Source organism: Rhea americana, unplaced genomic scaffold (assembly GCF_003343005.1).
Source record: "Rhea americana isolate MKP2758 unplaced genomic scaffold, rheAme1 scaffold_394, whole genome shotgun sequence".
Taxonomy (NCBI): domain Eukaryota; kingdom Metazoa; phylum Chordata; class Aves; order Rheiformes; family Rheidae; genus Rhea; species Rhea americana.
In genome coordinates this window covers 417838-429433 of record NW_028186528.1, presented here as the reverse complement: position 1 = coordinate 429433, position 11596 = coordinate 417838, and the positions used below count along the sequence as shown (strand labels likewise).

At 67.8% G+C, this 11596-nt stretch overlaps 2 protein-coding genes across 2 annotated transcripts in view; one reads left to right on the top strand and one right to left on the bottom strand.

The window, feature by feature from the left end:
• Positions 1-11596, bottom strand: part of LOC146590948 (coronin-7-like) — a 41604-nt gene that overhangs the window by 8858 nt on the left and 21150 nt on the right. The window contains exons 10-11 of the mRNA XM_085313735.1: positions 9130-9405; positions 8140-8325 (exon numbers count right to left, since the gene is read on the bottom strand). Coding sequence (XP_085169861.1) covers positions 8140-8325; positions 9130-9405 — 462 coding nt within the window. The remainder of the gene's footprint in view (positions 1-8139; positions 8326-9129; positions 9406-11596) is intronic.
• On the top strand, positions 7152-10239 carry VASN (vasorin). Its single transcript, XM_085313754.1, has one exon. It carries the CDS (start codon positions 7531-7533, stop codon positions 9550-9552), a length of 2022 nt encoding a protein of 673 aa, XP_085169880.1. The 5' UTR covers positions 7152-7530; the 3' UTR covers positions 9553-10239.

Here is an 11596-nt window from a genome sequence, read left to right as displayed (position 1 = left end):
GTGGGGCCCTGCCGGGGCGCCGGCCTGCGGGGGGGCCCCGGGAGCTGCCCCGCTGGGAGCACAGTGCAGCGCTGTGTGGGGCGAGCGCCTTGCTGGGCTCTGCCGCCCCCTCTGCGAGGGGCTTCGGGCCCCCCTGGGGCACACACTGCTCCCCATGCCCGGCTTCCTCCTGGGCCTTGCGCTGGGCTGGGGAGATGCTCCAGGTACTGCAGTGCTTGGGGCCCCTCTTCTGGGCCCCGGACCCTTGSTCCTGTTCCCCCCACATGCCCCACATAGGCAGGGCTCGTCCTGCTGGGACCCAGGCTCAGCTGGACTGGCCTGACYCGCTCGGGGCCGGGCTGCTGCCCGCACGGCCCTGGCAGCGCCGGTGCGGACGGTGACACTGGCGACCGTTCTCCCTGCGCCCCGCCAAGCCCGTGCGTGGCCCTGCCGGCTCACCCCGACGCGAGCGCTCCCTCGCCGGGCTGGCTCTGCCGCCCCGGCTCACCTGCCGCGGCGCTGGTGCTCGGGGCGTGGGAAGCCGCCCGAGTCGGGGGGCAGGAACCCGCCCGGGCCGAGGGGCTGCGCGGCCGGCTGGCCTCCGCGCCTCGCGCTCCGCCCGTGTTCGCACTCCGGAGGCGGTTTCCTCTCCGAGGAAAGCGGCCCTGCTGGTTTTTCTCATTCCCGGCACCTGAGATGCGGGGAGCGTGGCCGGGCGCTCGGGTCAAAGGGGCAGGAGCAGCGCGGGGCCAGGGGGAGGAAGAGCGGAGGACGGGACGGTCGCTGGAGCAGGGGGACCGGGAGCCCTGGGGAATGCAATAACCAGGCCTGCATTCCTCCGGGGCTGCTGCGGAAACTTTAATTAAAGTAGGGAGGGGAGCCYGGGAGGAGGTGGGAGCTCCGGCACAGGGTGGGTTGAAGGCAAGGAGGATTAAGGGCTAATCCTGCGTCCCCCCTGCTGGGTCCCAGGAGGGGGCGCGTGCTGACACGGGCCTGTTTGAGGGCTTGCGAGGGAGCGCGGAGGCCGGCCCGGCGGAGGGCCGGGGAGGAGAGCAGCGCCTGCAACCCGAGCCGGCTGCCCAGGCGGCTGTGAAGGCGCCGCATTCCTCCGCGCACGGGGGGCCTTGCGCACCTCCGCGCCGCGGGCGCGCGGTGACGGTGCCCAGGGCCTGGCTTCTTACGGGGCCCCGGCACGGCCTCCCCCAGTGCTGGCGAGGGGCGGAGGCGGGCCACTGGCCTGGCAGCGTGCCGCTAACAACGGTGGCTTTGTTTGGCGCGAGGAGTCGGGGAGCGGACGGATGCGGGTCCTTGCTCRGCCCCGCGGCGTGGGTCCTTGCTCGGCCGCACGGCGTGGGTGGCCGCGGGGAAGGCGGCGGGCAGGGACATCCCTGCTGTGCCGCCTCCCCTGGGCTCAGGGTCTCTGGTGTGGGGCGGTGCAACGTGGGTGCTGCCGGGTGGGAACAGCCCCAGCTGGGGGCTGGAGCCAGGGGAGAGCGGAGCGTCCCTGGGGCGAGCTGCGGCTGTGCCCTGGCAGCGCCCTGGGAGACCTGCTGTCCTGCCACGTGGATGTGGCACTGGGACGCGAGTGGCAGCAGATACAAGCCTATGATGGAGGAAAATAGGAGTTTGGGGCCTGAGTGGCCCCAGTGGGTTGCGGGGCTGAGGCCCGGGGCCAGCCCTGTGCCCGTCATGGCCCTTGTGGCTCAGYCCCCCAAGGAGAGCTGCCGATGACCCTTCTGCCCCATGGCAAGGGGCAGGAGACGGGTCSTGGCCCTGCTGCCCTCTCCTGACCAGCCTGCACCCTGCAGCGTGCGTTTGGGGAGTCCCTGTTGCCACCTTAGCAGCCGGCTCTGCCCATCCACACGAGCTGTGACGAACAGCCGGCTGCCGGGATGTTTGGCCTGGCATCTGRCTCCTCCTAAAACACGCGACTGTGCTGCTGCCTGTGTCTGCGGGACCGGCGTTCCCTTCCGCCCCAGCGGTGGGCATCGCTCGGCCCGGGCAGGGAGCCCCGCTCGGCGGCAGCTCCCCGCGGGATCTCGGAGCCCAGGGRAACAACAGGCACGTCATGCTGGTAACGGGGGAGAGCGCTCCCACCCTAGCAGGCTGGCGGGGAAAGGCTGAGCGAGACTGGGGGAATCTGGGCCCAGATCCTCCYGCAGCCGGAAAATATGAATAATTCGGCAAGTATCTGTGGTGCAGGCTTGGGGGAGCCTGGCCAAGGCAGCGGCAGGCAGCGCGTCCAAGCGAGTGTGCTCACGGGCTGCTGGCAGTGGGTGTCYGCGGGGCGGCTTAGCACCCCGAGAAGACCCGGGGCTTCGTTGCCATCCCTTGGGCCCTGTCTTGGACCCTGTGCTGCTGCTGCCTGCGTGTCTCCCGGTTCCGGAGGGGAAAGCGCTGCCAGCTCGTATGAAGCTGGGAAACCCCTGCAGAGCTGGGTTAACCCCTGAGTGACTTAAAAGGCGTAAAGCACACCCCAGGCACCGAGCCCGGAGCGAGGATGGGCTGTGCGGGATGCTGGCCTGGGCTGGGGTGCTTTGGGGAGGTCTGCGCCAGAGGAATGCGGTACTCCGCAGGGAGGAGGAGGAGGAGGAAGCGGCAAGCTGTGCTCCTCCATCGAGGGTGGAGCGCGCTGCTCGGGGTGGCTGCGTTGTGCCGTGCTGACCTGCCCCGTGCTCCTGGGGAGGCGAGGCGGGGATGCTTGTGGTCATGGCCGGGCCAGAYTAACCTGCCTGGGGCCGGGCGAGCGGGGAGCCTGGCAGCTGGGGAGGAAATGCCAGCATAATTAAAGGGATGAGAGATTTGGAGTCAGCAGCTGGTTGCAGCATGGGACACGTCAGCGAAACCCGACCCTGGCATTGCAAAACCGAGTCCCAGCCTCGGGCTTGTGCCCCGCCAGCACCCGGCAGGCCTGGCCGAGGCTCCCGAGAGCCCTGCTGCTGCGCCCGGGATGGCCCGGTGCTCTGTGCCCTGCCATCCCCTCTCCCTGCGGTGGGCCGTGCCCAGCAGGCTGTGCCGGGGCTCAGAGCTGTCCTAAATCCAAAGCCCCTGGCCTGGTAGCAGMGTGGCTGTGCTGGCACGTGTGCCAGGCACCCGGCGCTCAGTGGGGTCAAGGGACCGCAGCTCAGCTCCTGTCCTGTCCCAGCCCCATGCTGCTGGGCTGTCCTAGYGGGCCTCTGTCCTGGCTGAGGGTCAGTGCTGTCATCTCTGGCTGCCAGCCAGCCCCGTGCCTTGCTCCAGGGGTGACCTGGAGGTCTTTGCCCATTACAGATAAGCCTGTTCCTTGTTCCTGGTTAGAGGCTGCTCTAGGGCTGAGGGCTTGACTGCCAGCCAGGCACCCTCGGGCTGCCAGAGCAGCTCGCATGGGGCCCCGAGGAGGCTGTACTGCAGGGCCCTCGCTTGGCTCCTGTGCCCAAACCCGGCCCCGAGCACCTCGAGGACTCGCACAGCCGTGAGACTGGTGACAGGTCTGCACCCAGCCCCGCTGAACCCCCGCAGGCTGGTGTTGAGCAGGCGCTGACCCCCCCAGCCTGCCGGTGCCGTACCCTGCTGAGGCTGCAGGCTGCCCCTGTGCCCCACAGCCGGGGCTGGGGCAGCAGGCAGCCCCCCGGCGTGGGCGAGCCGCGTGGGGACCGGCTGAGCTTGCACCCCTGCTGCAGCAGCAAGCAAACCTGCCTTGCCCTTCTCTCTCTCCTAGGCCACGCGCCCTCCGGCCGTATCCTGAGCTCCCCCACCCGTAGCAGAGCCCTCCCGGTCCTGTCTGCCCCTAAAGCGTTTCACAAGGCTGCACGGCGCTGCTYGGCTCGGGCCCAAGCCCCGGTGCAGGGGGACCTGCTGTGTGACAGCAGGGCCACCCTTTTCCCTGCAGCGCCCGGGCAGAGGCGAAGGTGCCAGTGCCAGTATCGCCCTCCCTGGTTTAGGTCCCAGCAAGCGAGCGAGGTCTTGTGGAGCGGCTTGGGAGCCGGGGAGCGCACCCTGGCTGCGGGTGACCCCCGCACCGCGGAGCGGCGCCGTGGGTGGTGCGGGCCCTGGCGTCCCCGCGGCGGGGGCTGACGGCGCGGGTCGTGGCGGGGCAGGGCTGCTCGGGCCAAGTGACTCAGGCAGTTGTGGTGACCCTGCCCAGCGGCTTGGGTGCACCCCACCCTGGGGCGCACCCCACCTTTGTGGACCCACCCAGGGAAGGGATGAGGAATCGCGCTGGCCGCGGCGTCAACCCCGTCGGACCGGGGCGGGCGGTGCTGCCGCCCCGGTGCTGCGCGCCCTGCGGCACAGCGGGGCCGGGGTATCGCAGCTTGCGGAGGAGCCGACGATGCCGCTGCTCCGGAGCCAAGCCTGCAGGACGGGGTGTCCTGCAGGCACGGCTACGGCACGGCTGTACCCTGGCCACCCGGCAGTGCTGGGGAGGAGAAGGGCGCAGACCGGCGCAGCGCGAGACGCGGCCAGACCCTGCCTCCCTGGCCGGCCGCGGCTTGGCCTCCGCYGCTGGCGCGGCCGAGACAGGGCCCCCCGCGGCGAGGGGGCGTCTGGGGCAGCCGGCACGTGCTGCTGCGCGACCCGGTAGCCCCCCACACACGCAGGGCAGGGGGCCGGCGGCCCCTTGCGAGCCGCAGGGGGTTTATTTGCCTGCAGCTATTAACAGCTTGGAGCGGTTCGGCGGGAGGGGGGGAGGCGGCGGCGGCTGGCGAAGGGGCTCTGGGGCAGGGTGCAAGGCGGCCCCGGCAGTGTGGCGGGGTTAGCGTGGCGATCTCGTCCCTTCCTTCTGCCCAGGCTGTCTCTCTGGGGGAGCTGGGGCTGCAGAGAGCCCCCTCTGCCACCCCCAYGTGCCCTGTGTCGTGGGGTGGCAGGAGAAAACAGATCAGCGGAGCGCTCCCGGTGCTCCAGGCACAGCCCCGCTCACCGCAGTGCGGACGTGGGGTGCTCTGGCTCCGCCGTCCCTTCCCCAGCTGTGCGCACGACCCATCCTGCTCATGCCTGCAGCACCGCCGCCCCCTCCCCTGTGCTAATTAGGGCTCTCATTAAACAGGCTGAAAGACGGAGCTGAAAGATGAGCGGGCCCTGCGCAGCCCAGCCGGCCGGCCTCCCGCTGACTTGGYTTGTGAAGCAAGGACATCGCACGGGGCATCTGAGCGGGGCGGCGCAAAGCAAGGACATCGCCTGGGGCATCTGACCTGGGGGGCCTCACTCAGGAGCTCCTCCTAGGGAGCATCCTCCTTTTTATCCCTGCCCTTCATCAGCTCTGCCGTYCGTCTGTCCGTGCTGAGGAGCCCGGGAGCTCTGGGGCCAGCGCTGCGGCCCGGAGAGGCCGCTGGCGGGGCTGGCTGCGTGCGCGGCTGTGCCCCGTGTCAGCTCCCCGCCGGCAGCGGCGTGCCGCCCTTGGCGGAGAGCACGGGCTCGTGGCTGGGAGAGACCGAGGTGCCATCCTGCCGTGCCAGCCCTGCGGTCTGTCCCGGTCACGTCCCCTGAGCCAGCCGAGGATGGGATGGGATGGGATGGGGCGAGCTGAGCTCGGGCACAGAGCTGGGGCCTGTCACCAAACCCGGCTCCGTTCCCTGCCCCGGCGCAGCAGCCGGCAGAGATGTGGTGCAACATCTGCCGGCTGACTCAGGGATGGGGGACGTGCGCTCCGGGGAGCTGTGCCCGCAGCATCACCGCAGCTCCCAACCGGAGCCAGGAACGGGACACCCCAGCTGCCAGCTGGGGGGCCGAGGTGCAGAGCTGGCTCTGGAGGGAGCGGGCAGCGTGGCTCCAGCCAGCGCGGAGGCAGGCAGGCAGTGTTTTCTTTCCTGCTCCGTATCGCTGTCAGTAACACCAGCGTGTCGCCGGCTTTGCAAACATCTCRGCCGCCCTCAGAGCGCGGCCGTGTCCCCGGCGCCCGGATCCAGCCGCGGCTGGAGCCAGCCCAACCGGGCTGTGCTCCCCGGGGCGTGCGGTGCCTGGCRTCGTGGGCAGGAGCCGCGCAGAGCTGTGCTGGCGAGGCCGCCGGCTCTGGGGGCGGCACGGCGGGCGCTGCTGCGGGCACGCTGCTGTACCCGGCTCAGGCAGCTCCCGCGGCGCAGGCGCTCGCTTTAAGTCTTCCCCCGCCCTCCCGGACCTCTGTGCTTGCCCAGGCGGATGGCAGGGACGAGCTCTGGGGCCGAGCCGGCCCTCTTGCTGGCTGGGGTTGAGTCCCCCCAGGCAGGCGTGTGGGGGGCTGGGCTGGCTGAGCTGTGCTCTGGGGCAGGGGAAGAGCCTGACTCCTTCAGCCCCSGGGGTGGGCAAGGCCTTAGCCAAGGCCACCCAATGGGTGGCATATGGGTGACACCTTTAGGTGTTCCCTCCCGATCCCTGTGAGCTCCCTGCTTAGCCACGGTGGTGTCTAGAGGGTGTTACACCAGCAGTTTCTGCCCCATGGGCCAGGCCCCGAAGGCCGAGGGGTGCTGGCAGAGCCGGGGGGGGGGCGTAGTCCGCACTTGGAGAGAGCCAGCTCCCGCCCTTGTCTGGCACAGTTAGGACGTTGGAGGGTGCGTCACAGTTTGTTTACTTATAAGTGTTAGAAACAACCCAAAATACGCTGTCTTGGGCTCCGCGTCCAGCCTGGCCCTGGGGTCTGCGTGCCCGCTCCGGCCGGCGGCTCCCGGGCGCTGCTCGCCGGGCGCAGAGGGGTGGCGGGACGCGGGCGGCCGCGCCGAGCGCAGGGGATGCGGGGGCCCCGCGCCGCGCGGCGCGAGCGAAGGGTTAACGTCCTCCGCGCGGCGCCGGGCCGGCCGGCCGGCGGCTCCCACCCCCTCCCTGGCGCGCAGAGGCCGGGTTGGGTCGGGGCGGCGCGTCCCCGCGCGCTTGGTTTGCGCCCCGCCGGCGCGGGCAGTGCCCGCCGGGGCGAAGGCGCTTTGCTGGCGGCGGACGGAGGAGGCTCCCGCTGGGCCYGAGCCGCGGGGGCGCGTGCCGGAGTGGGACGGGGAGCGCGAAGGCGCCGCGTCCCCAAAGCCCGGGGAAACGCGCAGGAGCCGGCAGGGCTCCGCGCTGGCGTTTCGAGCCCGGGCAGGAGAAGGAAGAGCGCGCAGCTGGCACGGGCGGCCGGCTCGCCGCGTCGCGCTCTCACCGGGGCTGTCCTGGGCAAGAGCCAGCGCAGAGGCGGCACGAGCGCAGCAGGGACTTTCCTCCGCAGCCCCTTCGGCGTGTTCCTGGCAGGGCTCGCGGAGATGGCAAGAGGCCACGGGCCCTGCAGGACGGAGCCAGCCGTGGGGCTGGCAGTGCAGCCGCTCGGTTCCCCCCGCGTGTGCAGGCCAGTGCCAGGAGGCCGCGGCGAGGCAGGAGCTGTGCCTGCGTGACGGGCAGCTCGGGGACAGCCCTGCTCTCCCTGCCCCACTTGTGAGCTGGGCTCGGGGGCACCTGCCCCCAGCGCCGGGGCTCCCCACCACCCGAGAGCCCAGGAATTGCTGCTGTCCTGGGGGGAAGACACCCGCGCTCTGGGATGCAGAGCCCCGAGACGTGCAGGAACGCTGAAACTGTCCCCGGTGGCAGGGCTTGGCACCTAACCGTGACTGGGTTTCTTTCTTCTGCAGAGTCGACACCATGAACCAGCTGATCCTTTGTGTGCTGCTTCTCTTTGCCCCCGGGGACCTCATTCAGGCATGTCCCTCGGGCTGCCAGTGCCAAGATCCTAAGACCATCCTGTGCGCAGCAAGACGAGGCCACGCCGTGCCCAGCGGGCTGCCACAGAACACCCTGTCCCTGTATGTCTTTGAGAATGGCATCACGATGCTCAGTGAGGACAGCTTTGTGGGCCTACCTGCCCTTCAGCTCTTGGACCTCTCACAAAACAAGATCGCCACCATTCAGAAAAACGTCTTCCAGCCCCTAACAAAGCTCGTCAACTTGGACCTGTCCTCCAACCAGCTGCAAGAGATCACCAATGAGACCTTCCACGGGCTGCGGCTCCTGGAGCGCCTCTACTTGCAGAGGAACAGGATCCAGCACATCCACACTGCTGCGTTTGACACTCTTGAGAACCTGCTGGAGCTGAAACTGCAGAACAACCAGCTCTGGGCCGTGCCTCCCCTCGACCTGCCCAACCTCCTGCTGCTGGACATCAGCTGGAACAAGATCCCTGCTATTGCACCTGGGGCCTTCCACGCTGTTAACATTGAGTCTCTAAAGATTGCAGGCCTGGGCCTAACAAGCCTGGATGAGGAGCTCTTTCAGACCCAGAACAACCTCCATGAACTGGATGTSTCTGACAACCTGCTGGAGCGTGTCCCAGCGGTGCTGCAGCGGCTGGGGAGCCTCACCAAGCTCAACCTGGCTGGGAATGCACAGATCTCCCAGCTGCTGGCAGAGGACTTCCACAACCTTCACAATCTCCAGGAGCTGGATATCAGCAACCTCAACATTAACACTATCCCTCGGGACTTCTCCAGATTCTTCCCGAGACTCCGAGCCATGACAGCTGCAGGAAACCCCTTCAACTGCATCTGCCAGATGAGCTGGCTCGTGCACTGGGTGAACACCAGCGGCGTGGTCCTCCGGCGGCCTGAGGAGACACGGTGCCACTTCCCCCCAAAAAACTCAGGCAAGCTGCTCCACCACCTGCAGTACGCTGACTTTGGCTGCCCCACCACCACCACGACCACCACCACGACCACCACCCTACGCACCACCACACTGCAGCTGCCTGCTCTGCTCCCCACCAGCGTCCGCCCGTCCCTGGAGCCCAGCACTGCTGCTCCCACCCTGGAGGCCAGGGCCCCGCAAGGCAGCTCCACGCTGATGCCATTCAGCGCCCCGCTGGGCCCCACGAGCGCCCCGACGCAGATCTGCCCCCCTCGCACGTGTCTGAACGGCGGCACCTGTCAGCTGGATGGACAAAACCACCTGGAGTGCCTGTGCCCAGAGGGATTCGTTGGGGTCTACTGCGAGTCAGAGGTGAGGAGGACAACGGCGTCACCAGCCACGCAGGCCCCCACTCAGAGCAGGCAGATCAGCATCAAGCAGGTCAGCAGCACGTCCTTGAAAGTGGACTTGCAGAACTACGTCCAGTCCAAAGCGCAGCTGAAGGGTATCCGGCTGAGCTACCGAAATCTCTCTGGGCCAGACAAGCGGCCCGTGATGCTCCGCTTACCAGCCTCGCTCTCTGAATACACCGTGAGGGCACTGAAGCCCAACTCCACCTACCGCGTCTGCATCGGGCCGCTRGGGGAGAAGGTCTCCAAGGAGGAGTTCTGCGTTGAGGTGCAGACTTTGCAGGTGACCCACCAGCAGCACTCGCCCGTCACCCAGAGCAAGGACAGCAACCTCACTCTCATGATTGTCCCCGCGCTGGCCGCCATCCTGCTGCTTGTGGTGGTGGTCACTGCAGTCACCTACTACCGCCGGAACCGTCGGGCAAAGACAAACGCCAGTGCTGGGGTGGACTCCAGCCCCCTGGAGCTGGAAGGCGTGAAAGCCTGCCTGGAAAAYGGGGATTTGAGCAACCACGGCCACAAGGGACCAGAGACCGCGATGCTGTCGAACACCTTGGAGTGTGAGGTGCCGCTCATGCAGTCACACTACCCCAGCAACAACAACACCACAGCACTAAAGCCATCCTACTTCTAAACGGAGGGGGGACCGGCTACCAGGAGAGCAGAGCCCCGGACTGAGACGAGGGGAACGCTCCAGTAACACTGCCAGGGCTGGGCCCCTTCCGGGACAAGGAACACTGAGGAGTTAACTAAATTAAGGCGGAAACCCAAAACTCGTAACGTGCAATTTCTGAGAGGCTTACACACTTAGGGAGTAGACACTAATTTTACCGCTCAGCATATGACTAAGTGCCTTGATTTCTGTGACTCCACGTAGAATGTGGGTAGCAAAAGAGAAGGTTTTTTTTAATTTGGGGATTGGGTTGACTCTTTTTTTAGCTACTGTTAAAAAGAAAGTCGTCTGTGCCTTAGCTAAGGGGCCTTGATGTGCTGGTAACAAAGGGTCCCTCAGCTAAGCACGGCCCGTGACTCTGAACTCCCTGGGAAGTTGATGTGAGCAGCAATAAAGAAAGATCCCCGTCCCCCGCAGGAGCCGAGGCGCTGGGCCCCTCGGCCTCCCTGCGCCGTGCATCGAAGGAAGTGCCGAGAAGGCGAACCAGCAATTGAAGCTTTAAGAACTCGGAGAGAATATTTATACATGGTTATTTCCCATTTCTTCTGGGAAAGCTCTTTTCTAGTACARGTTTGCATACATCTATTTTGTAAGGCAGACAGAAGGGTGTCTTTTTGTAAAAAAAAAAATTAAATAAAATTATTAATAATAATAACTAAATCCTCTGCACAGCATTTGCAGTCATCGAGGGCTGTGTTAGAGCCCTCCGGATGGCTCCTCAGTCCTGCAGGGCGAGCAGCCGACCCGCCAGCCGCCTTTGCTCGGGTTTCCCCCGGCACGGGACTGCGCCCCTGCGGCCCCGCGCCGGCGCTGCCGTTGCCGTTGCCRTGCTCGGGGGCAGACGGGCTCTCGGGGGCGCCGTCCAGCCCCAGCCCTCCGGGAGTTACTGCGGGAAGGCTCCTGGCACGGGGCGGCTCGGCCGCGCGTCCCGCTGGGCTTGGGGCAGCGCGGCGGGCGGGCAGGGCCGCCCGYGGCTTCCTGTTGTTGTTGGAGGGGCAGCGGGATGAGTCAGGGCGCGGGGGGGAGCGTTCCCGGCTCCGGGCCGCCCCCGCGGGGCTCTCCCCCGCTGCGAAGAGGTGTTACAGAAACGGAGGCCCCAAGTTTCAAATGAGGCCCGGCCCTGCGCATCATCCAGCGTTACTTCATCCCGATCCCGACTGCCAGATGTCCCCGGGGGCAGGCGAGACGAGCAGCCCAACCCAGCCTCGAGGACCTCCTGACGTCGCCCTCGTCCTCCCGGGGACGGGCCCTCGGCGGTGCTCCCCCCGTCCAGGGCACGCAGCCCCGCCGGCTCCGAGGGCCACCGAGCCGCGGGGCGCCCCGAAGCGCCCGGGCCTGGCGCGCTGCCCCTTCTGCCGGGGCGCGGGGCTGCGGGAGACCGGGCCGCATGGGGCTCCGGCTGCCGGCGCCGCGCCAGGCGAGGCTTCGCGGGTGCTGCAGGCTGCCCGGCCGCGGCCCAGCCAGGTATTTACTGGCAGCTTCGGGAGTGCGAGAAGCCACGCTTCACCCAGTCCAGCCCTTCCTTCCCCAAATCCCACCGCTATCGACACAGCTGCCTCCCGCCTGCGCCCTGCCTGGGCGGCAGCGGGTCCGGAGCAGGCGCAGCACCGGCGCTGCGGGGCCCGGCCGGCCTCGCCGCCAGCCCCGGCTGCCCCAAGGAGTCCCGGGTGCCGCGGGGAGCCCCGGCTCTGCCTCCAGGGCCGTGGCGCTCGGCGGCCGAAGCGGTGCTGCTGTCGGGGGCCGAAGCTCGGCCGCCCCCAYGGTTTTCGGAGCCCTGAGCTCCCTGCCGCCCGGCCCCAGGGCGCGCGGCCCTGCTCCCGCCCGGCCCAGGAGCAGCCGCGCGGGGCGGGTTCCCGCTGCCAAGGGCGCTTTGCTCCAGCCTCTGCTTTTAATCGTTTTTCAATCCTTTATCTTTCAGGCTGGAATTTTCCAGGTTGGGGCCCGGCCACGGAGGTACATTTTATTTGGAGAAAATGAGCAAACCGGGTGCAGCCGCTGCCCCCCA